Source organism: Stenella coeruleoalba (assembly GCF_951394435.1).
Source record: "Stenella coeruleoalba genome assembly, chromosome: 19".
Taxonomy (NCBI): domain Eukaryota; kingdom Metazoa; phylum Chordata; class Mammalia; order Artiodactyla; family Delphinidae; genus Stenella; species Stenella coeruleoalba.
The window spans coordinates 44,417,456-44,438,879 of NC_137165.1; the positions used below are offsets into that span (position 1 = coordinate 44,417,456).

The 21,424-nt window shown below is 53.7% G+C and overlaps 1 protein-coding gene across 1 annotated transcript; it reads right to left on the reverse strand.

The window, feature by feature from the left end:
- Positions 1-187: 187 nt before the first annotated feature.
- Positions 188-20,482, reverse strand: WNT9B (Wnt family member 9B; the record flags this gene model as incomplete). Its single annotated transcript, XM_079904964.1, has 4 exons — positions 20,397-20,482; positions 3,376-3,632; positions 1,538-1,803; positions 188-661 (listed from the first exon to the last, which is right to left on the reverse strand). Exons 1-4 carry the CDS (start codon positions 20,474-20,476, stop codon positions 188-190), a joined length of 1,077 nt encoding a protein of 358 aa, XP_079761090.1. The 5' UTR covers positions 20,477-20,482.
- Positions 20,483-21,424: the final 942 nt, after the last annotated feature.

The following is a 21,424-nucleotide window of genomic DNA, read 5'->3' on the forward strand; positions in this document are numbered from 1 at the left end:
AGGGAGGGGAAGGCTGATGGGGCCCAGTGGGGAGAGGAACACATGTGCACTGGCATGCACGTGGGTGAGTGCATGCACGCTGCGTGCACCTGCCCAGGGGGGCTGGCTGGACATCTGGGTGGCCTCGAGGTGGCCCGGTGCCATGCGAGGTCCTGGCAGAGTCCAGCTGCCACACTGGGCAGGGGGCCTAATGCTTACAGGTGTACACAAGCTCCTCCTGCACGCACTGCTGGCACTCCACGTAGCAACACCACTGCACCTGGCAGTGGCAGGAGAAGGCCACCAGGCGGCTCTGGGTGTCATAGCCCCGCCCGCAGCACAGGCTGCTGCAGCTGGCCTCCCGGGAGCACACCCTGCCCGCTGTGCCGGGCGAGTACTTGCTAGGCCGGCAGAAGCTGGGTGAGTCCTCCATGTAGACCAGGTCCCCGGGCCGTGGGGCCGGGCCCCTGGTGGAGCTGCCTGCTCTGGCCGGTGCCCACAGCTCCAGGCGGCCCAAGGCCTCGTTGGTGGCGCTGGACACCTTGACGGCTGAGTCGTGGCGCAGCTTTAACACCTGGCCTGTCTCGCGGAACGGGGAGAGCTGCTTCCAGCAGGTGCGCACGGCGCAGGAGCCCGACACGCCGTGGCACTTACACGTGGTCCTGAGGCCACTCTTCACGGCCTGCGAGGAGAGGCGGAAGGGAGGCGTGGTCAGAGACCCGGGCCCACAGACCCCAGAGCACCAACCCTGGCTGGGAAGCAACAGGAGGATGGGAAAGAGACAGGGGAAGGTCCCCATGGGGGGCGCAGATAAGACTCTAGCCGGCCCACGTGGCACCTTAGTGAAAACTAGCTCTAGGCGCCCCTTCCTCTGGGCAGAGACGGTCCTCACATCTTGGTAAGAGCAGTGTGGGCCGGATGTTAGCCCCAGCTCCTCCCCTGGCCCAAAGTCCTTGTGGAGCAGACAGCTTGCACAACTGAACACAGCAGCCCTGGTTTACACAAACTCAGTGATAAGGAAACAGAACACAGAACTCAATTTCTTAAAGAAATGGAGGCCTAGCCTCTCCCAGCTTTCTGGTCCGAGTAGACCTAGATAGCTTTTACCCTCCCGCCCTCCCACTACTGTGTGACCTCAGCCAAGTTCCTTCCCCTCTCTGGGCCTCCTCTGTCTTCCCATCTGTAAAATGGAGAAGGGACAGGGGTTGTACCAGGTCAGTTGTCAAACTACCTTGGCTTCTAGGACCTCCAGGAAGGCCAGTGCTTGGAATGGAGACCCTTCTCCAAACACGTTTCTGCCTCACCAAGGCCCCATCCTGAGCCAAGCTCCCACCTGCTGCCCAGCCGACAGTGATGTCCAGGATCCTTCCCTACTTCCTGGTACCTGGTAATGGTCCAGAATGGATGCCCAAGGAATGTTGGTTGCAAGGATGAGGTTCATCCTGGGCCAGCTCTGTGCGTGTGCTGGGGGCAGGGCGGATAATGGCCTCCTAGAGACCTCGCTCCGCAGCCCTGCACTCTGGCGGGAAGGGCTTGGGTCACCCGGGAACGTGCTCACCTTGATGCCCACGTGGGTGTTGTGGGCATCTACCCGTGCCCGCAGGTCTTTGCTTCCTCTCTTGGGCCCCAGGAAGTTGTTCAGGAATTTGGTGCTGTACTTGAGGTTGTCGCCGCACACGCCCCACTGCCAGGCCTGCCGGCTCTCCAGGCCCGGAGAGTCATCACAGGTGCAACGCTCCATGCGCCCGGCGCTGCAGGCCCGGGCCAGAGTGTGCGTGAGGGCGGCCGAGGACACCGCGTACAGGAAGGCCGTCTCCTTGAAACCTGGGCCGGGCCCCGGGAGGATCGGGAGGGAGGAGGAGAGTGGGCTCAGGGGCTGTCTGCTGCCCTCTGAGGATACAGTGGGTGGTGGGGCCACTGTGGCGAGCAGGATGAAGGGCCTGTGAACCTGAGGGCACAGCTCAGGGCAGCCTCCCTGTCACCTGCCCTTTAAACTCAGCATGCAAGTTGCTGTTTAAATGGAACTTCCAATTCCCAAGGGAGTGTGTGCCCAGGTTCTAAGGGCAGCAGGACAGGGGCTTCTCCTTCTACTAAACAGGTGAGAACACAGATGCAGAGAGAAGTGACACGGGCATCTGGCGAGTGGCGAAGGGGGTTAAACCATTGATCTTGACTCCAAGCTGATGTGTGAGCAAGTTGGACCACCCCGTTTCTGAGCCCCTGATCCTCTGAAATATGCTTCCTGATGCCTCCCAATGTCACCCTCTGCTACCTACTGGGGAGTAGACCCAATGACTGAGTGACCTCGGGTCTCCCACCTGACTGGTCCCAAACCAACCATCCACCCACTTCCAGGACAATCACAGCGCTTGCACTATGGGGTGCAGCCCAGAGCTGGCCTCCCCGTGAGCTCACTACCTTCTACCTGCTCTCTGATATACCCGGGGTGCTTGTGACACTGAGGTGGGGGGGGCATCAGTTCTGCCCAGACGCTCCCAGCCACGGGGAACAGTTGCCTGAAAGGGGGTGGGCTGCTCTGATGCACCATCGCTCCCTTTTTTGTCAAAAGCCCATTGATGCTTGGTGATAGTCACAGGATGACCTTTTCCCCCACTTGGGCTGAATGCTTTCTGAGGGAAGATGGGGTCTTGCTCGGCTCCATATCTCCAGCATCCAGCACAGTGCCTGGCTCACTGAGAGCCTCACCAGATGCTTAGTGAAATGATGGCCAAGTGGAGACATGGGGCGGGCAGGGAGGGAGGGAGGGAGCGTGGGAATGGAAGGGAGGGAGGGAGGGAGCGTGGGAATGGAAGGGAGGGAGGGAAGCATGGACTGATGCTTATGATCAACAAAGAAGCAGGTGAGTCAATGAACAAATGAAGTCTGTTGTTGGCCTGTGTCATGTCACTTGGCCAGCTATTAACTGCCATCCCTCCTTATCTGCTCTCATACCTTTGTGAGTGTGAGTGTGTGTGAGTGAGTGTGTGTGTGAGTGTGTGTGAGTGTGAGTGTGTGTGAGAGTGTGAGTGTGTGTGAGTGTGAGTGTGTGTGTGTGTGTGTGTGTGTGTATGGAGGCTGAGGGAAGGGACTGGGGGACCACCCATCTCATCTGTGGGCTCTTCCAGGAATGGGTTGTGCTCCTCCTCTCCTCTCTTGTGTCCTCCTTGCTCCCCTGCCCCCGCCAAACAGGGAAAAGCTAGGGCTCATTAGCTCCAGGACCCTTCTTACTCAGGACCGTGCTGGGCTCGTAAGGGCAACGTGGTCTTGGGAATGTTGGAGTGGGAAAGGCATCCTCCTCCTCACCAACCCTCCTCCCTCCCAGCCCTCCTCCCCCCAGCCCTCCTCCCTCCCAGCCCTCCTCCCCGCAGCACTCCTCCTCCCAGCCCACCTCCCTACCTCTCTTGAGCAGCCCCGTCCTCCCCTCTAGGCTGCAGTTCCAGCGCTCATGCCGGAACTGGAACTGGCACTCGAGCAGGCTGAGGTGTGCGGCATCCTGCAGCGTCTCAGCCAGGCCTGGCTCCCGCCGGCAGAGCTGCTTCTGCCGGCGGGACAGCTTCAGGAGGTCACACTGCTTCAGGTGGGCCCCACCCTGTGCTGGGGCAGGGGCGGTGCCCAGACCCGGGAAGGGTGTCAGGACCTCCCGCCCGGTTAGGCTAGAGGGAGCAAGAGAGAAGGGAGACCAGTGACCCTTGGGTCGTGACAGGGGAGGAGGAAGGATGACAGTCTCTAAGAATGTGGGGCAGGTGAGTGGAAGGGCCTTCCTGGGGGCTGCACTATTCGCCCTTCTAGGAGGGAGGCTGGCCCCATGGGGTCATGCCCCCATTTTACAGAGCAGGAAACCAAGGTGCTTATAACAAGAGCTAGTGCAAGATCTCAAACCCAAGTTTTCCAGAAGCCAAAGTCTCTGCTCTTCTTACCCACCTTATTCCCCAAACTTGCCCAATCAGAAAAATCATCTGAGGTGCTTATTAAAAATACAGATGCCCAGGATCTATACTTAGCAATTCTGCTTCTCTTGGTCTGGAATAGGACCTGGGAATCTGTATATTTTCCACATTCCCTGGGCAGCTTTGGGGATCAAACATTGCACATAGCATTGGCTGCTGCCTGGCTTGTATGTTCCTAAGAGGGGCAGGCAGAGGGATGTCGACAGTAAGAAGACGTCCAGCCAATTTCCCTGGTATTCCTCTCTCCCTTACATTAGGTTGTTGCCCAAGTAATGCCATGCCAACCTAACTTGTTTCCATAATCCCCAGAGAGATCTTTAACCATCTGGCCACTCCATGCCTGTTACAAAAAGATACTTAGGGAATACCTGAATGGATGGAACGGTGGAAGGATGGAGAGATGAAGGGAGGAAGGAAGGATGGCTGGATGGACTGACAGGTGGATGAAGATGAAGGAAGTATATTTTCATCAGGCCACCAGCTCCAGACTCTTTGCTCTACTATATCTGAAGTCCACGGATGCTGACGTCAGGCTGCCACGTTCCAGTGGCCCGTCACTTCCTAGCTGTGTAACCTAGAAGCACTGATTTTCTCCTCTGGAAAATGGAAAGTGTGATCCTCGCTACCTCCTGGGGCTGCTGGGAGGATTATTTAAAAAGATACTAACCACAGGGCCTGGGACTTGCTGTTTCACTTTCCTGCTAGCTGGAGTTTCTCAAAACTCTTTCCTCTTGCTAGATGTTTTACTCTCTAACCTGGGCAGAGTCTTCCCTTTGTACAGATAAGGAAACAAAGGTTTTACAAAGAGGCAGTGACTAACTTGAGTCTTATAGCAGCTCAGCAGCAAGGTGCGGACTACAGTGATTTTTTTTTTTTTTTTGGCTGTGCCCAGCGGCATCATAGTTCCCCCACCATGGATCGAACCCATGCCCTCTGGACTACAAATAGAGCTCACCCTCCCTCCGCCCAGAAGCGGTCCATGAGATGTTTCTCCCAGTTCAAAATATATGCTGTCCTGTACCCTGGCGGCCCTCGGAGTAGGTGAAATATATATCATTCTGGCACCCAGGCTGGAGGAAGCAGCCCCTTTCTGGAATTTGCTGGCCTTGTGGCCGTGGTAAAAGATCAAAGGTGGAACCAGGCGATGGCTCTTAAAGCTCCTGCTTGGATGGGGCCCTTGTCACTTGTGTGGCCAGGTCTGGGCTGCACCCCATAGTGCTCAAGGGCCCCCAGCCAAGGCAAGCCCTGTGGCCAAGCCCTGAGTGGTCAGAGAGGCGCACATCCCACAGGGCCAAGGGCGCGGCTCTCCTGTTTGGAGCCACCTGCCCCAGCCAGGACATCTGGCTGGATGCCACACCTTCCCCGTCCACCCCAGGGAGGGTGTGGGTCCTGGCCGGGTCCCAGTTGCCCCCAGAAAGTGCCCGTAGATCCCAAATCCATCAGGTGCAGCCAACCCAGTGTGGAGCAAATCTCGGAAACCCCCGAGCAGAGACAGATGCTATCGGGCTCCTCCTGGCCCAGCCTGGCCCTGGGCTCCCCTCCCAGACAGGGTGAGGGCAGGGACCCGTTAATCATTAATCTGGGGGCAAATGGGTAAATTTCCAGTCCACCAGGTCTACACCCAAACCCCTCCCTGCAGTCTGGCAGGAAACCCTTAGAGCTTGACCCTTGGCAGGTCCAGAGCAGAACCCAATGTCAACTCCAGCCCAGGAGACCCCACCCTGACTGACTTCCGGTGTGGAGGGCAGCTTGGGGGCTGCAGGAGCAAAGGGTGCAGCAGTCATCTAGCCCCTCAAATGTCTTCCTCCCCACACCAGGGACTGGTGTGAGGGGCAACTTCTGTTCATGCAGTTCTTGTGTTTCCCTTGTAGTAGTGATTAACAGATGAGAGAACGAGCAGGGAATGACGGGAATTTTGGCCAACAGGACAGCAGATCCTTCAAGGATCAAATTCCATTATAAGAACAATAGCTATTATTTTTATATCATTATAGCTATATTATATAATATATAATGTATAATTTATATTCTATTATATAATATTATCTACCACGGGGTTTTTTTTGGCCATGCCATGTGGCTTGTGGGGTCTTAATCCCCTGACCAGGGATTGAACCCAGGCCCAACAGTGAAAGTGCCAAGTCTTAACCACTGGACCATCAGGGAACTCCCTTAGCTACCACATTCTGAGTGCTTACTACTAAGCCCTTTAAATTACTCTTTCAGACACCTGTTGGGTTGGCTGCCTACTTGTTCCTTCTATCTACATGGTTACCCTGTCGGCCATTTTATACCATATGATCTTGCTGCTCTGGCCTGCTGATTGGACCACTGAGGATCACATGACCCAGGCTGGGCCAATCAGTTCTTTCTCTGGGAATTTGGAATTTGACTTAAGAGAGCATACATTTGCTCTCTCTCTTTCTTTGACTTAAGACAGCATACAGTTGTTTTCTCTTTCTTTGGGCTTGTAACTCAAGAGATAGAAAGCTGGTCCAAAGAGAGAGAAAAAGAGTGAACTAAACCCATAGAGAGGAACAGAGGTGAAAATGGGAGGGAGAATTGGGGGAGATTTTCAGCCCCTGGCCCCAGAGTCTCCCTGTGGTCATCTCTGTTCTTACTTGAGACACTCCTATCTGTAGAACAATGTCAAGGCTGAGAGTCAGTTTGTCTAACTAAGGGTGCCGTCCCTGGTCACCACCTTCTGACAGCTGTGGAGTACCAGCACACCCTACGCTGCACTTGTGAGCCAGGCTCGGCAAACACATTTTCCTCCCATCAACAGGCCACTGTTTTTTTAATTTCGTGTAATAGACCCTGTGATTGATGGCCCCAGGAGTCCAGTATAAAGTCGGTTAATTTTATTAGCAGTAATGACACTTAGTAGCGATTAATGGTCAGGAAAGGCAGCCAACCGCACAGGAGCTTCAGGCCATACTGGGCCCTGGTCTGCCCAGGGCTGCTCTCCAAAAAGGCCCCCTCACACTGCCTCAGGGGCCCCCCATAGGACCTAGGAAGACAACCGAGAGACATACCAGGACCCAGTTTCCCTTTCATTTGTTTTCTATGTTGCACTCTGGGACCATTTTTTCTTTGAAGAAATAGTGGCAGGACATCAACCTTAGAAAATACCTCAACTGATTTCCTTAAACAGTGCTAGTGAATGCTCTGGCACATGCCCTGTGGCTGCCGTGGCATCTGCTAGAGACGGTTTCTTCTTGGACCTCAGAAGAATTCTAGGTGTTGCAGGTTCCAATCTGTTCCGGGGTCCGTGGGCATGATCCGTTCCCATTGAAGAAATCATTCTATCTGGCACTCCAAGCCTGAGAACCCCACCCACCAAGCCCTTCTGCAAAAATCTCTACATGTTAGTTGCATCTTGAGGGTAAGAGGTACAACCAGAGAAGATCGAGTGAGCTTTGGTGAGCCTAAGGTAATCCAGACAAAATCTGGGGTTTTAATGAAGATACCTCCCCATGGTCAGGTGGGACGCTATCAGTCAAGCAAGCGAGCGCTGTTCTGGACTGAAGAGCAGAGGACAAATAACCTGTAAACTTGCTGATTACCCTTCTGGGCTGAGGGATAAGAGCACCTGCAGGCTCCTGCCTGACTCAAGTGCCCCTGAGCCACCTGGGACCAACCCTTCCCCATCAGTTGCACCTGCTTTGGCCCAGCTGGTCTGTCTCCCCAGTTCCTGTTTCCTGTCGGGCTCTCCCAGGTTGACTTCCAGCCTCTTTTGTCCCATTAGGAAAGCAACCACCCCACGTGACCGTCTCCGTTCACCTCCCTTCTTTGCCCCCAGCCTGTGCCCCTCTGTCCTTTGCACCCTCAGCCCATGGCCCTTGGTGGTCAGGTCGATAAGACTGGAAGCCCCCACCTTCACACAATGAGATGCCTTTGGCTTTGACCCCAGAGCCTCCCCAGCCACTTCCCAGGCCACCACATCTCCCTCCAAAGTGGGAAAAGTCAAGGGTGCCCCTCCGGACTTCATCTCACATCCCGCGCCCCCAGACCCCCTCTGTCCATGCCTGGTCTTCCCCGCCCATGCCTTCTTTCACCCTGCGCAAGGCTCCCACCATCCAGTTTTGGCTAAAGCTGCCCCATCTGGGATGACCTTGAAGGAAGCAAAAGTAGGTTCTCCCAGGCTTTGGGGAAGCCTCCCAGGAGACTGCTTTGGTCTATGGTCAACAGGACACCAGGGACCAGCGAACCCCTGAGCAGAACTAGAGTTCACCCTGGAATGATCACCCAGCACTTGCTAGAGTGTGGGGACCTCAGGCCCCCAAGGCTGTTCTGGCCTGGGTAGTCTGGTCCCAGGTCTGCCCTCACCCACTGGTGACCCCAGGGATGTCCACTCACCCCCTGAGCTCACTCTATCTAATAAATACACCTTGACTAGTGGGAGAGCATGACTGGAGCCTCAGTTCAAATCCCACCTCCGCCTCTTACTAGCTGTTCTACCTTGGGCAAGGCACTTCACCTCTCTGTGCCTGATCTGTGAAATGCAGATAATCACAGGACCTATTTCACATGCTTATGTGAGGATTAAATGAATTAACATCTGTAGAGCTCTTAGAACTGTATCTGGCACACGGTAAGCTCCAGGTAAGTGTCATTCTTAAGCATCTACTACGTGCCAGGTGCTGTGCTGGGTGCTGGGACACACACTCATAACCTCAAGGAGCTCACAGTCTGGAGGGAACTTGGCTGGATTCAGAGCACTGCAAACTCTCCCCAGACCCCAAGGGGCAGGGAAGGAGAAGGCTCTGAACCAGCCCAAGTCCCAGAGGACAATAGCTGCTCAGGGACCTGGATCAGATCTCCTAACACCATCTGGGTAAGACCCTGACCTCAGCCAGTCCCCTCCTGCCTGCAGTGGGAGGCCCGGGGCGGAGAGGTGGCTGAAGGAAGCTCTTGGGAGCTCTCTGGAGAAGGCTCGGCAGGTGTAGAGCACTTCCCATCACCTGGGGGTGCCCAGGCTCTGTTCTCCCACCCCCACCCCCATCCCTGTTTCTGCTCGAGAGGGTCTGATGGTTCCAGAGGAGACCGCCCCTGGGATGTGGGTGGGTGAGCAGGTGGGTGGCACAGGACAAGACTGGCGGTTCCCAGGACACCAGGTAATGCCAGCCTGTCTGGACACTTAGCTGGAGGGACCAGGAGCTGTTCCTGGCACCAGGGCTGGTGCCAACTGCAGGCAGCTACCTGGGAACCAGGAAAGCCTTGCCCTGCCTGGAGCATTGGCCTTGGCCCCGCAAAACCCTATTAGATGCTCCGATAACAGGCTTCCTCCGCTGCAGGGCCATTTGCATGGTAAGTGCACCTTTTGTGCTTTCATCTCAAATATCTCAGCCCACCTCTCCCGCCCTCACTAAATCCCCCTACACACACACACACACACACACACACACACACACACACACACACTCACACTGACACTTACACTCCCCACCCCCACCTGCCCTCTCCAGTCCCCACCTCTTCCCAGCAGGGGAGAGTTAGTGAGGACAGTGTCTGGCCCAGGAAAAGAGGGCACATGGCTCCGGGCAGTCCTTCTTCAGACAGGGGGCCCCCTCCACACCCCTGGCTCCTCTCCCCTCCTCCCGTCATCTGAGGGGCCCCGAGGTTTACTCTGCTGAGAAGCACATCCCTCTCTCCATCCTTCAGACTCCTCTCTCCTTGACAAGACTCACTGTCACCTCATACGTCCTCCATGAGGATGTCCTTACTGAGCAGCCTTAATGGCAAATTTGGCAGGTACCGTTTCCCACTTTTCCTCCAACTCCCCCTCCCCCATCCCTTCACTCACTCTTTTATTTAAATATCAATATTGAGCATCAGCTTCAGGCCACAGAAGACCAAAACAAACCAGACTGCTCACTACATCCCTGTCCGGGTCTCAGCCTTCCTTTCCTCCCCACCTCTTAGCCTCAGAACCCACCTTGAGGACTGAATCAGCACACCTCCCCGCCCCCCACCAGCCCACCGCTGGCTCAGAGAGAAAAGAGACTGGCCCAGCTGTGGGCTTTATCTCTCCCAGAACAGCTCCACTTCCTGTTTTGCAGCCGCCCACTGGGCTGCCTGCTGAGGATGGCATCGTGGAGACGGGTGCGCAGGAGCTAAGTGGGCAGCAAGCAGGCCGCCCAACAGGCTTGCTTTGCATCTCAACAATCTCGGGTATTTAGAGCCTGGCTGGTGCAACATCTGTGGAGGAAATGCTTCCCCCTTCCTCCTCCTGTCTTCCTGCCACTCCGCTCAGGCTCAGGCTGAAGCTGAGGAGGGGAAGTCTGTCGCTGGCATGGATGGATCAGGTGGCACAGTGACCATGGAGGGTACCAAAGTCACTCCTGTGCAAAGGAAGCCCTCCCCTTCACAAGTCTGGGATGATAAGCATCTCCCCCACTTCCCTGGCTGGGTCCAAATGTACACCACTTGAATCATCATATTCTAGGGCTGGGGAAACCCTTCAGGATCACCCAGTCCAGAAGTTTTGCCCTGATGGCTTCTGGGAGGTACCCCAGAGGCTTCTGCAGTGCAGGCAGGAAGGCAAGAGGTTTGCCAAGTATGCAAGTCTCTGCTTTGATCTGTCTGGTGCCCTGGAAGTTCATGTAAGATTCTTGTCCAAGATGATCCACTGAATTAGTGGCAGGGCTGGGGCTGCACCCCCGGTCTCCCGATTGCTTCCATCAATATTGGCGGTCTCTGCTTTCAGTTTTAATGTAACACTTCAGGGAAGCAAAAGCAGCCTTCACCATGGTAAATGTCTACGGTGATCGGAACGCAAGGCCGGTAGGACTGAAGGGAAGGAAGGCTGGTCAGGACTCCTCTGGCCCCCTGAGCAGCTGAAAGGAGAGAGGACCCTGGTCTAAAACTCAGTTTCTTTTCAGCCAAGAGTCAGAAATAAAGCTTGGAGCAGTGGGCTGCCAACTCATATTGAAGTGTGAGAGTCTGATATAACAATGCCAGTACCTGAGAACATACTTTGCTAGACAGAGGAAGCTCAAAGGAGAGAGTGTGGGATCAGAGAAGAGAAGAGAAGAGAAGAGAAGAGAAGAGAAGAGAAGAGAGAAAGGGGAAGTCTGGGGTGAGGAAAGGAAGGGGAGGAGAGGAGGGAGGCTGGAAGCCTTAAGATAAGCTTCCCCAGCTTCTTGGGTTCACAGGCCCAGCCCTGACCCAGGGGAGGAGTCGTTTAGGGGACACAGCATGGGGACGGCAGGGAAAGGCAAGTAGTCGCTGAGGCCGTATCATCTTGGGGCAGCCAACACCCACACCCAGCTCTGCCCCGACCATGGGATCCTGGCTCATGGGCTGGCCAACTTTGGCCAAGTTTTTTTTTTTTTTTTTTTTTTAGCGGTACGCGGGCCTCTCACTGTTGTGGCCTCTCCCATTGCGGAGCACAGGGTCTGGACGCGCAGGGCTCACGGGCCCAGCCGCTCCACGGCATGTGGGATCTTCCCGGACCGGGGCACGAACCCGTGTCCCCTGCATCGGCAGGCGGACTCTCAACCACTGTGCCACCAGGGAAGCCCTGGCCGAGTTTTTTTAACCATGATAAGTTGACCAACTAACCAGCTTGGCAGTCTCTTGGGTGGTCACCCTTATCCCTGTGGACAGGCAGGCTCAGGCTGGGCTGTGGGCCCTGGGAGGGCCTGGCCCCTGGTGAATGCCTTGTGTGTGATCACCCTGTGATGTGGACAATTCCACTGTTTACATATGCTCTTGGAGGAGACGTCCCATGCTGCAGATTCCATTTGTCCTCCTGCAGGTCCCAGGGATGGCTCATGCCCCTCCACACCCCTCCCCTCAGCCCTAAGGATAGCAGGAACCTCCAGCCTGGTCAAGGAGCCACTCCCTGAGTATGCCTAGTGAGGGCCCGAGTGGTCAGGACAGCCCCAGGGTATAGATGGAGTTATAAATGGCTTCCCTGAGAATACAGCAGGGTCCTCCAGAGCAGGACCAGGACAACTTCCCACCTTGGAATCTCCTGGATGCAGAGCCAACCAGGGTTGGATCAAAGGGCCCCTCCCCTCATGCCAGGCCATGCTCTTCCTTGTCTTCCTGCCATGGCTAACTCAGTCCAACCTCCATGCCTTTCTTCATGCTGTAATTGCTACCTGGGTTGCCTTTCCCGGTCTAAAAGCCCTCGTGGATCCCCTGGACTCTTATAACCACAGCCTTTTTCAACACTTGACTCAAAAATGCAGGGAATGGGAAAGGTGATCCTGAGGCCCTATTCAGCTCTAGTAGCCTAAGATGCTTGTCTGCCTCTTCCAGGAAGTCCTCCTTACTTGCCAGCCCCATCCCACTCTAACCATCCAACTTCTTTGTCTTCTCCCAGTTTTTCGGATGTAGTACCATTAGTTCTGCACGGCTCACTTATTTTCTTCCTCCTCAGGGCTGTATAGACAGTCTCTCCAAATAGGCCGTAACCCCCTTGGCAGAGGTCCTGGTTTCTCATCCCCTGAGGCACCCCCATCCCCAACCCAGGCACCTGCTGACTGCATACATCTCTCAGGTGTTAACTGCCAGGCAGAGTATAGCTCCAGGCTCTCCCTCAGTCCCCTCCACTCCCAGGTCTAAACCACTGGCCTCCCTGCCGTCTCACTCCCAGGCTGCAGGGGTTACCTAATATCCCCCAACCTCACCACCAAACCTTCCCAAGCTCAAGCCTCGAAGGCTCTGGAAGGGCGTGGCTCTGGAGGGGCGTGGCTCTGGAGAAGCTTCCCTGTGGCCATGCCTGCCCCAGCCCTCAAACTGGGATCTGGACCGACCCAGATCTCAAGGCAGTCTGGGCTCGGTCAGTCAGACCCTGACTCCTCTGACCAGCTTAGCCCCTATGGGGACAGGGAGAGCCAGGCTGCTTCGCTCTGAACCCCAGTTTCCGGGGATAAGCTGTGCTTGGGCAGCCAGAGCCTCCCTCTGATACACAGTGAGAACTCGGTCCAGGTCTTTCTTTAAAACTCAATGTACCCAACCTCTCGCGATGACACGTGACAGGTTCACAAAATTTTATCCAAGATTCTGGACTCCAGAAATCTCCGACAACTACAATTTTGGGGTACAGCTGTGGCGAACTCGTATGGCAGCAAGACTTGACCTGAACCTAAGTGAGAATATTTATGGTCTATATTTATCCCAACACATAGATGTTTTTCCTGCAAAAATAATCGTGTCCGATTACTGGGGGCCGCCCTATACCTTGCTAGGGATATGATGTTATACGTGGTATGCGTATTGTATTATCTTGCTAAAATTTGAAAACTCCTGAAATCTGAAACACATCTGGCCTCAAAGGGATTGTCACTATGGGGAAAGCAGACCTTCTCTGCTCTTGCCCTAAAACTAGTCTCTTTGGAATTTCCAAGACAGACTGAACATGGTGGTTTGATTTTCTCTTGACTCTTTGAGACTCTTCACCCTCTCTCTTCAGTCTCTCCAGTGAGAGGGTCTGGGCTTGAGGTGTCTGCCCCACCCCCAGCTCATCTCTGCTGCCCCCAGGATTCCCATGGAAGGCCAGGTGTGGTTGACTTCCAGAGTCTGATGGGGGCTAGTGCCTGCTCTCTGCTTTGCTTCCCACTCCTATGCTGACAGAGGCCGGGTCGTGGCCAAGCAGCATGTGCCTGAGAGGGCCATGCAGAAAGAGCAAACATGATGGGGCAGAGAGGGAGGTTCTGGGGACGAGGAAGGGTCAGCAAAAGGGAGAGGGGACTGCCCACCCTGCCACTCACTGTGGACCAGGAAGCAATGCTAGGGACCGTGGGTGGAGTCAACCAACAACAGGGCCCCAAGACTTCCACTTAAAGGGCTCTATGCACGAATCGGAGACGTGAGCACATAAAAAACTAGGTAACAAACCAAGAGTTGAAGACATGCAGTGCGAGAGATACCTACGACGTACGCCAAGTGAGAGATGTAGGCTACGGGGTGGAGGGCTCAGAGGGTCAGAGCTGCCCAGGGGAAGGCAGGCCTCAGCTGGTAGTCAACAGGAGCAGGAGGCAGGGTTGAAGAGGTTGGCTCCGGGTTCTGACAGACTAGAATTCAAATCTAGGTGCTGCCCGCCACTGGCTCTGTGACTGTGGGCAAGGCACTTGGCCTCTCTGAGCTTCCCCTCACACCCCCACTCACCTGTAAATGAGGATAATTCCACCAGCATTTACCTCCTGGGATGTCACAATGGTTAAATGAGATTATGCACATAAAGGGCTGCATATAGGAAGGATTCAAATTATATAACGACTGGATAAAGATGAAGAGAGGAAGGAACAGATGTCAAAAAGATACTCCTTAACCTGGGATGCTCTAAGACGGGCCACTAGATTTCCTGGACTCCATACATGTGGAGAGCATTTCAGCACTTTTATATACATAAAACCCTCATAACGACCCTACAAGGTAAGGATAAGCCCATTTTATAGATGGGAAAACTGAGGTCAGAGCAGTTAACTGACTTGCTCTGGGTCACAACTAGTAAGTGGTTGGCTGGAGGATTTGAACTCGATCTGTGTGATTACAAGTCTAGCGCTCCTTACACTATAGCAGGGCATTAGGCTGGCTCCCATCCTGCTCAGGCTGATGCCAGGGTGAGGGTCTCCCTCACAGCACCTGGCCCACCTCCTCCTGAGCCCAACTTCTACCTGAGCACACAAGCCTAAAGGCTCCAGGACCTCTCTTCCTTAGGAGATTCCAGCCCAGGTGTCCCCCAGACCCCTTGCTTCTCTCTCCTCTGTTTCCTCCCCACTCAGCCTCAGAAACTCCACCACCGGCCACTGAGGAGGCTGGTTTGACCCCAGCTCTAGAGCCCAGCTCCTCATGGGTTACAGCTGAGCCCAGAGACAAGCTAGCCTAAATTCCTTCCCCCAATACAATGATTCTTATCAGTGATGTTTGGCTTGCAATCTACCACCCCAAAGCAGTAAAATTTCTTTTGCCCTTTCTTCGCTCCAACCGTGTTTTTCTCAGGTCCCAGTCAATTCCTAAAACTGTTTTTAAAAAAACATCCAAATACATAAAACACTTAGGAATAATTTTTTAAATGTTTGCAAGACCTATACACTGAAAATTACAAAACACTGCTGAAAGAAATCTTAAAAGCCCCCAAAAGAGAGATATGGGCAGTTTATAAACCTGAAGACTCAATATTGTTAGAATGCCAATCATCTATAAGTTGATTTATAGATGCAATGCAATCCCAGTCAAAATCCCAGCAGTCCTTCCTGCAGATATTGACAAGTTGATACTAAAATTTATGTGGAAATACAAAGGATCTAGAGTAGCCAAAACAATTTTGAAAAAGGACAGAACTTATAGTACTTGGTTTCAAGACTTACCATACAGCTACAGTGATCAAGACTGTGGCATTGGCCTAAAGATACACTTATGGAATAGAATAGAGAGTCCAGAAATAAGCCCTCATATATTGGGTCAATTAATTTGCAACAAAGATGACGATGAAAAAAGGATCATCTTTTTGACAAATGGTGCTGGAACAAGTGGATATCTACATGGAAAACAATAAACTTCAACATTTACCTCACACCATCCACAAATATTAACCCCAAAAGAATCATAGATCTGAGTGTAAAAGCTAAAACTAGGAAGTTTCTAGAAGAACACGTAGGAGGAAATCTTTGCAGCCTCTAATAGGCAGAGATTTCTTGGATGAGACACACAAAAAGCACAAACCATACAAGAAAAAGTTCAAAAGTTGTACTTCATCACAATTAAAGTCTTCTGTTCTTCATAAGATAACAATAAGAAAATGAAAAGGCAAGCTACAGACAGGGAAAAAATACTGCCAATACTTTCTGACAAAGGACTTATATCCAAAACATGTAAAGAACTCTTACAACTCAATAAGACAAATAACCCAATGAAAAAGACATTCAAATGACCATACGATCCAAATATCCAGTCCTAGATATGTATTCAAGAGAAATAAAAACATATGCCCACAAAAAGGGATGTACATGAATGTTCATAGCAGCTTTATTTGGAATAGCCCCAAACTGGAAACGATCCAAATGTCCATCAACTGGTGAATGAATAAACAAATTGCAGTACATGCATGCAGTGGAATACTACTCAGCAGGAAAAAAGGAATGTGCTACTGATACATGCAGCAACATGGATGAATCTCAAAAAATTATTTTGAGCAAAAGAATTCATACACAAAAGGCTATATACCATATGATTCCATTTATATGAAACTCTACAATGGGCAAAACTAAAGTGACAGAAAGCGGGGAAGTGGTGACGGGGGCGGCTGGTGGGAGAGTGTTGACTGCAAAGGAGCACAGGGGATCCTTTGGGATGATGGCACTGTTCCATATAGCAATTGTGGTGGTGGTTACACAGGGTATACATTTGTTAAAACCCAAACCGGGGGGGCTTCCCTGGTGACGCAGTGGTTGAGAGTCCACCTGCCGATGCAGGGGACATGGGTTCGTGCCCCGGTCTGGGAGGATCCCACGTGCCGTGGAGCGGCTGGGCCCATGAGCCATGGCCGCTGAGCCTGCGCGTCCAGAGCCTGTGCTCCGCAACGGGAGAGGCCGCAACAGTGAGAGCCGCGCGTACCGCAAAAAAAAACCCAAACCGTGCACTTAGAATACATGCATTTTATTGCATGTAATGTTGATTTGGAAAAAAAAATTAAGGTTGTGTTTTGCTTCTTCACAATGTTGACACTTCCACAACCCAAGAAGATGGTTAGAACCCTAGCAACCACCAAGAGTGAGCCTGTACTGAGCACTTAGTATGTGCCAGGCACCCTACCAGGCCCTTTCATTCGTTGTCTGAATTAAGCCTCACACCAGCCTTTAGGATGGGTATTATCATCACCCAAAGCTCAGACAGGTTAAGACAAGTGCCTGGAGTCACACAGCTAGCAAGAGGCAAAACCAGGATTCAAACTAATTTCTAGATGACTCAAAAGCCTGTGCTTTCATAAACGGATCTGTACCATCCCTAGATAGGAAAGAAACCCAAACAGGGCAGAAGTCACACATTTAAAAAGCACCATCAAAGTCAACTACGATTTTAAAAGCTGCATCCGCAGGAACTATTTCTAGATACAAAATTCACTGAGATGACTTTTGACAAGGCCTAACATATACCCAGCTCATCACATAATACAGTGAGTGTTCATTTATAAAACACCACAGAACTTAAGATTTGCAGAATTCCCAAGCCATTTGAGCCAAGACATGAGCTCGTGAGTAATCCTAGGCTTCCAAGCCAGGACCAGCTGGTTAGGGAACATTAGGACCTCCAGATGCTAAAGACCTTGAAGGCAAGTGACTCGATCGTGGACAACACTGAGAGTGGTCCAGAGCCAGGACAAACCTGGTCCACCTTCCATCCCACTGTCATCGTGCCATCCTCTGGGAGCCCACCTGATACCCGAGCAGGGCTCAGTGCATCCTATCTCACTGCTGAGGACAGAGGAGAATGCTGTGACCTCACCCATCCTACTACAGCCAAGAATCTGACAGATTTAACCAAGTAGGGGCGGGGGCAATCCTCTACCTCCTCACCCTCTGCAGCTCCTTTGCAGCTGCAGCTCTCCTGGGTGACCACACAGTATTAGCTCTAGTGGCTAATACTCTCTGTAGAACAAAGAGTCCAGATTGGCGGCGGGACCTGGTTTCTATCCTGCCTCTCCCACTAGCTTGCTGTGCGACATAGCGTGAGTCACTGAAACTTTCTCACCCTCAGTTTCCTTTTGGGAACTATTTACACCCATCCTGTATACCTCAAGAATGGGTCTGGGGATCAGATGGCAGAGGGGCTGAACAAGAAAATTATCTGTAAACTGCAATACTAGTTACGTTATTATCGGCATCACCAGAATCAGGTGCTAGGCTCAAGCAAAAGCACCAGAAGCAGTTGCTGGCTCACTGTTTTGGGGATGACGGTTCCTTCATCTGAAAAATAGGAATAATAATACATGACCTGCTTGAAGCAGGGAGTTAGACCAGAGAAACCTTGGGGGTCACTTCCAACTCTAAAGCCTGATTCTATGATCTTAAAAACCCCAAGAAGATTGGCCTCACCTGCTCTCCTGATGTCTGAATTTTCTTTTATCAGGATGCCAAAACACTTGATCTTATAATCAGAAATGAGACTTCAGATGCAAATGACCTAGAGGGGGGAGAAGCACATTGCCTCACATTCTCACTACAGTGTTATAGATTCCTTCCAGAGAGCGAATTCGGATAGTACGATGGAAAACCTGGCCTAACTGAGTCATGAAAGGGCTTCCTCAGTGAGAATTCGGGCTGCATCCTGTCTGTTTCTGAGACCAAACACAACAGCACAAAACCCCAGTTTTAGCTTATTCTCTGAACATTTTTCCTCCTCCCCAGACTGGGGTGGTGGTGGCTTGAGTGTGTTTTGCCAGCTCTGTCCAGGGGGGCTCACGACTTGGAAGAGGTTCCCTCTCAGCCCCAACCCATGCCTGATCCACCATCTCCCTTTTCATTTCCAAGACTGCCCCCTTGCTCACGGTCCTCAAATTCTAAACCTGTGCACTGCCACAAACTCCTTTCCCTTCCAACCACACCAGGCTGGGTGGTTCCAGCTTCCTGGAGCCCCTCTCCTCCCATCTCATCTGGCCCTTGCCCCATCCTCAACCTCTAAACCCAAGCAAACACAAGGATTGTGAAAATGAGCTGATATCCAAGAGGATGCAGGCACCATTTGTCCACACCCCTCTCCTGCCCCCACTCTCCATTCCAGCTCAGAAACCCCTGCTGGGGCTGGAATATCAAGACACTGTATCTCCTTAATAATTAGTAACATTAGTTGAGCATTTACTATGTGCCAGACCCTGTTCTAAGTGCTTTACATGTACTAACTCACATGATCCTCATATGAAATAAGCACTATTATTCTCATTTTAAGGATAAGAAACTGAAGTACAGAAAGGTTAAGTGACTTGGCCAAGAGCACACAGCTAGCAAGCAGATGGATTGGGGATTGAGCCCAGAGTCTGTGCCCTATAACCATTTTATCCTGTCTGCTGAGGCAGGAGCAGTGCCTTTTCAAGACTGAAATCATTGGGAAACGAACATGAATGCACAGTGCTCTTGAAGTGGATAGAGAGGCTCAGTCATATCAAGCTTAGCCCCTTCTCTGTACAAAAGGGAACAATGAGGCCAGAGACTAAGTGATCTTCCCAAGTCACCAGCAAGCTGAGCCCTGAGCTAGGGTCTGGGCTGATGCCACCCGCTATATATTTCAGGAGCGGCCACTGCCCACAGCCAAGGCATGTTTTAACCAGGGGTCATGACCTGGAAATTAGCCCACAGCCCTTATTCCAGCCTGTGCAGGACCTCTCAGACCCTCTCAGACCCTTATTCGCCCCCCCCCCCCCCCCGCCAGGTCCTTAAGAGCAGTCTCTGGCAGGTCACTTGCTTGGTGGTTTTTGTTTTTTGGTTTTTGTTTGTTTGTTTTTGCCTTTGCTGGGGTCAGACTGTAAACCTCATCTTGATTTGGGGTGAGGATCACAAAAAGTGCCATGATTTAAAGTAAGAGATTGTATATATTTAGAACAGGCTTTGGGTGGAGGTCAGGAAAGTCCCTTCACACCCACGACCCCATCTCCCACCCCAAGTCCCTGCAATTCAGGGTCAGAGAAGGAGGGACAATTGCCCTGTAACTTGCTCTCCAAACACTGCCCACTCCCACCCATTCTCTCCCCAGTTGTCACCCCCAACTCTGACCCTCCTTTTCCAATCATGTATACCGCCTCCCCTCTTACTCTCTTCGTCATTCTCCTGAGAAGTCACCCGACGCCAGGTCTGAGATTTGGTTGGGTTTCCCCCACAGACGGTTCCCTCCCGCTCTCCAGCTGACACTCCCCACGGTCCGCAGGTTCCCCCATCCCTCTTGGATCAGCGCGATCCCCTCCCCCAGCCTCGGTAAAAACCCACCCCACCCAGCCAGCCAGCCCTCCGGGTCTCCGCTCTGCGGGGCGAAGGCAGAGGGTCGGGAGGGAGCCCCAGGCAAGGACGGGTGGCTGGACAGAGCCCAGGATGGGGGCGGACAGGGCACCGAGTGAGGATCCGAGAGGGCATCCGAGCGCGGGAGGGACGCCTTGGACAGGCAGGGACAGGGAGCCCCGGGGAGGACGGGGACAAGGTGCGAAACGCCTGCAGAGTCCGGGAGCTTGGGTGGGGGTCTGAGACCCGGCCGAGTGGGCGGGATGAGGTCTCGGACAGGACGGGGTGAGAAGAGCGGCGGTGAAGGGGACCAGAGCTCGGACGCTAGAAGGTGGGATCCGGGTCCGAGTCGGGGAAGCCAGAGAAGGAGTTCTGGGCGCGAACTCCGACCCCGAGATGGGGCTGGGTATCACCGGGGCTAAGGTCTGAGTTCGAGATCCCGCCGGGGCCAGGGCCAGCGGAAGGGAAAAGTTGGCCTTGCTGCAGCGGGAGGAGGGGAAGGCAGGCGGGCCGGGGCGCGGCGGGCACTGACCCGAAGTAGGCGGCGGCGGCGGCGGCGGGCAGCGCCAGCAGGCAGAGCGCGGCCAGGGCCAGCGCGGGCGGGGGGCGCATGATGCCGGCGGCGCGGCGCCCTGTCGCATCTCCTCGCGCCGCTCCGCGCTAGCAGCGCCGCCACCAGCCGCCCGCGGGGCTTTAAACCCCGGAGGGGCGGAGCGGGCGGGCGGACAGGAGCGGCGCTGGCTGCGCACCCCCGCAGGCGGCGAGCCCCCCGCCTCATTGGCCCCGCCGGCTTGCCCCGCCCCGTCGCGGGTGGGGCCACCGCCCCGGGTCCGCCCCCGCCCCGCCCCCAGCTCCCGCGCCCACCCTCCCCAGGTGAGAGCTCACCTGACGCTGTGCGGGCCTGGAGACGCGGCGGCTGAACGTGAAGGTCCCGCGCCTGGAGAGGCGAAGATGGGGGTACGAGCCGGGGACCAGGGAGTTTTTGCCCCTCCGGGCGGGGTGGAGGCACACGCAGGATACCTTCCCCCAAAGAACAAGGGGGCGTAGAAGGAGGGAGGCGCCTGGAGTCTGAGCAGAAGTAGTGTCTCGTCCGCTCTCTAGACGGGCCGGTGCGGGTCCCTCTGCCCAGGCTCCACGACTCCGAAGGCAGGGCCGGCTGTGGATGCAGAGCCGCTCTTCCAGAGCAGGAGGAATGCACGTCTAACGGCAAAAGGAGTCCTGGTTGGGGCGGGGGGGGGGGGGTCCCTTGGTCAGAGCGGAGTGGGGAAAAGGGAGCCCAGTTTCTAAACAGGAGACTGTCAGGGAGGACGTCTCAGTGAGCATTTGCTGATGTTCATGGAACAAAAGTGCAGATCCTCTGGTCAGTGGGGGCAGGCAGAGCCAGGATGGGGGTGGGAGAGGAACCTGCTTTCTTCCAAAGAGTGTAGACGCCAGAACTTCTGTCAGACAGGGTGGAGATGTCCAGTGTTGGGCCATAAAGCTCTGTCTTGCTTATTCTTTTTTAAAGTTTAACCCCAATTCCTGCAGCGAAGGTGCAGTGATCAAGGCAGTGTGTGGCAC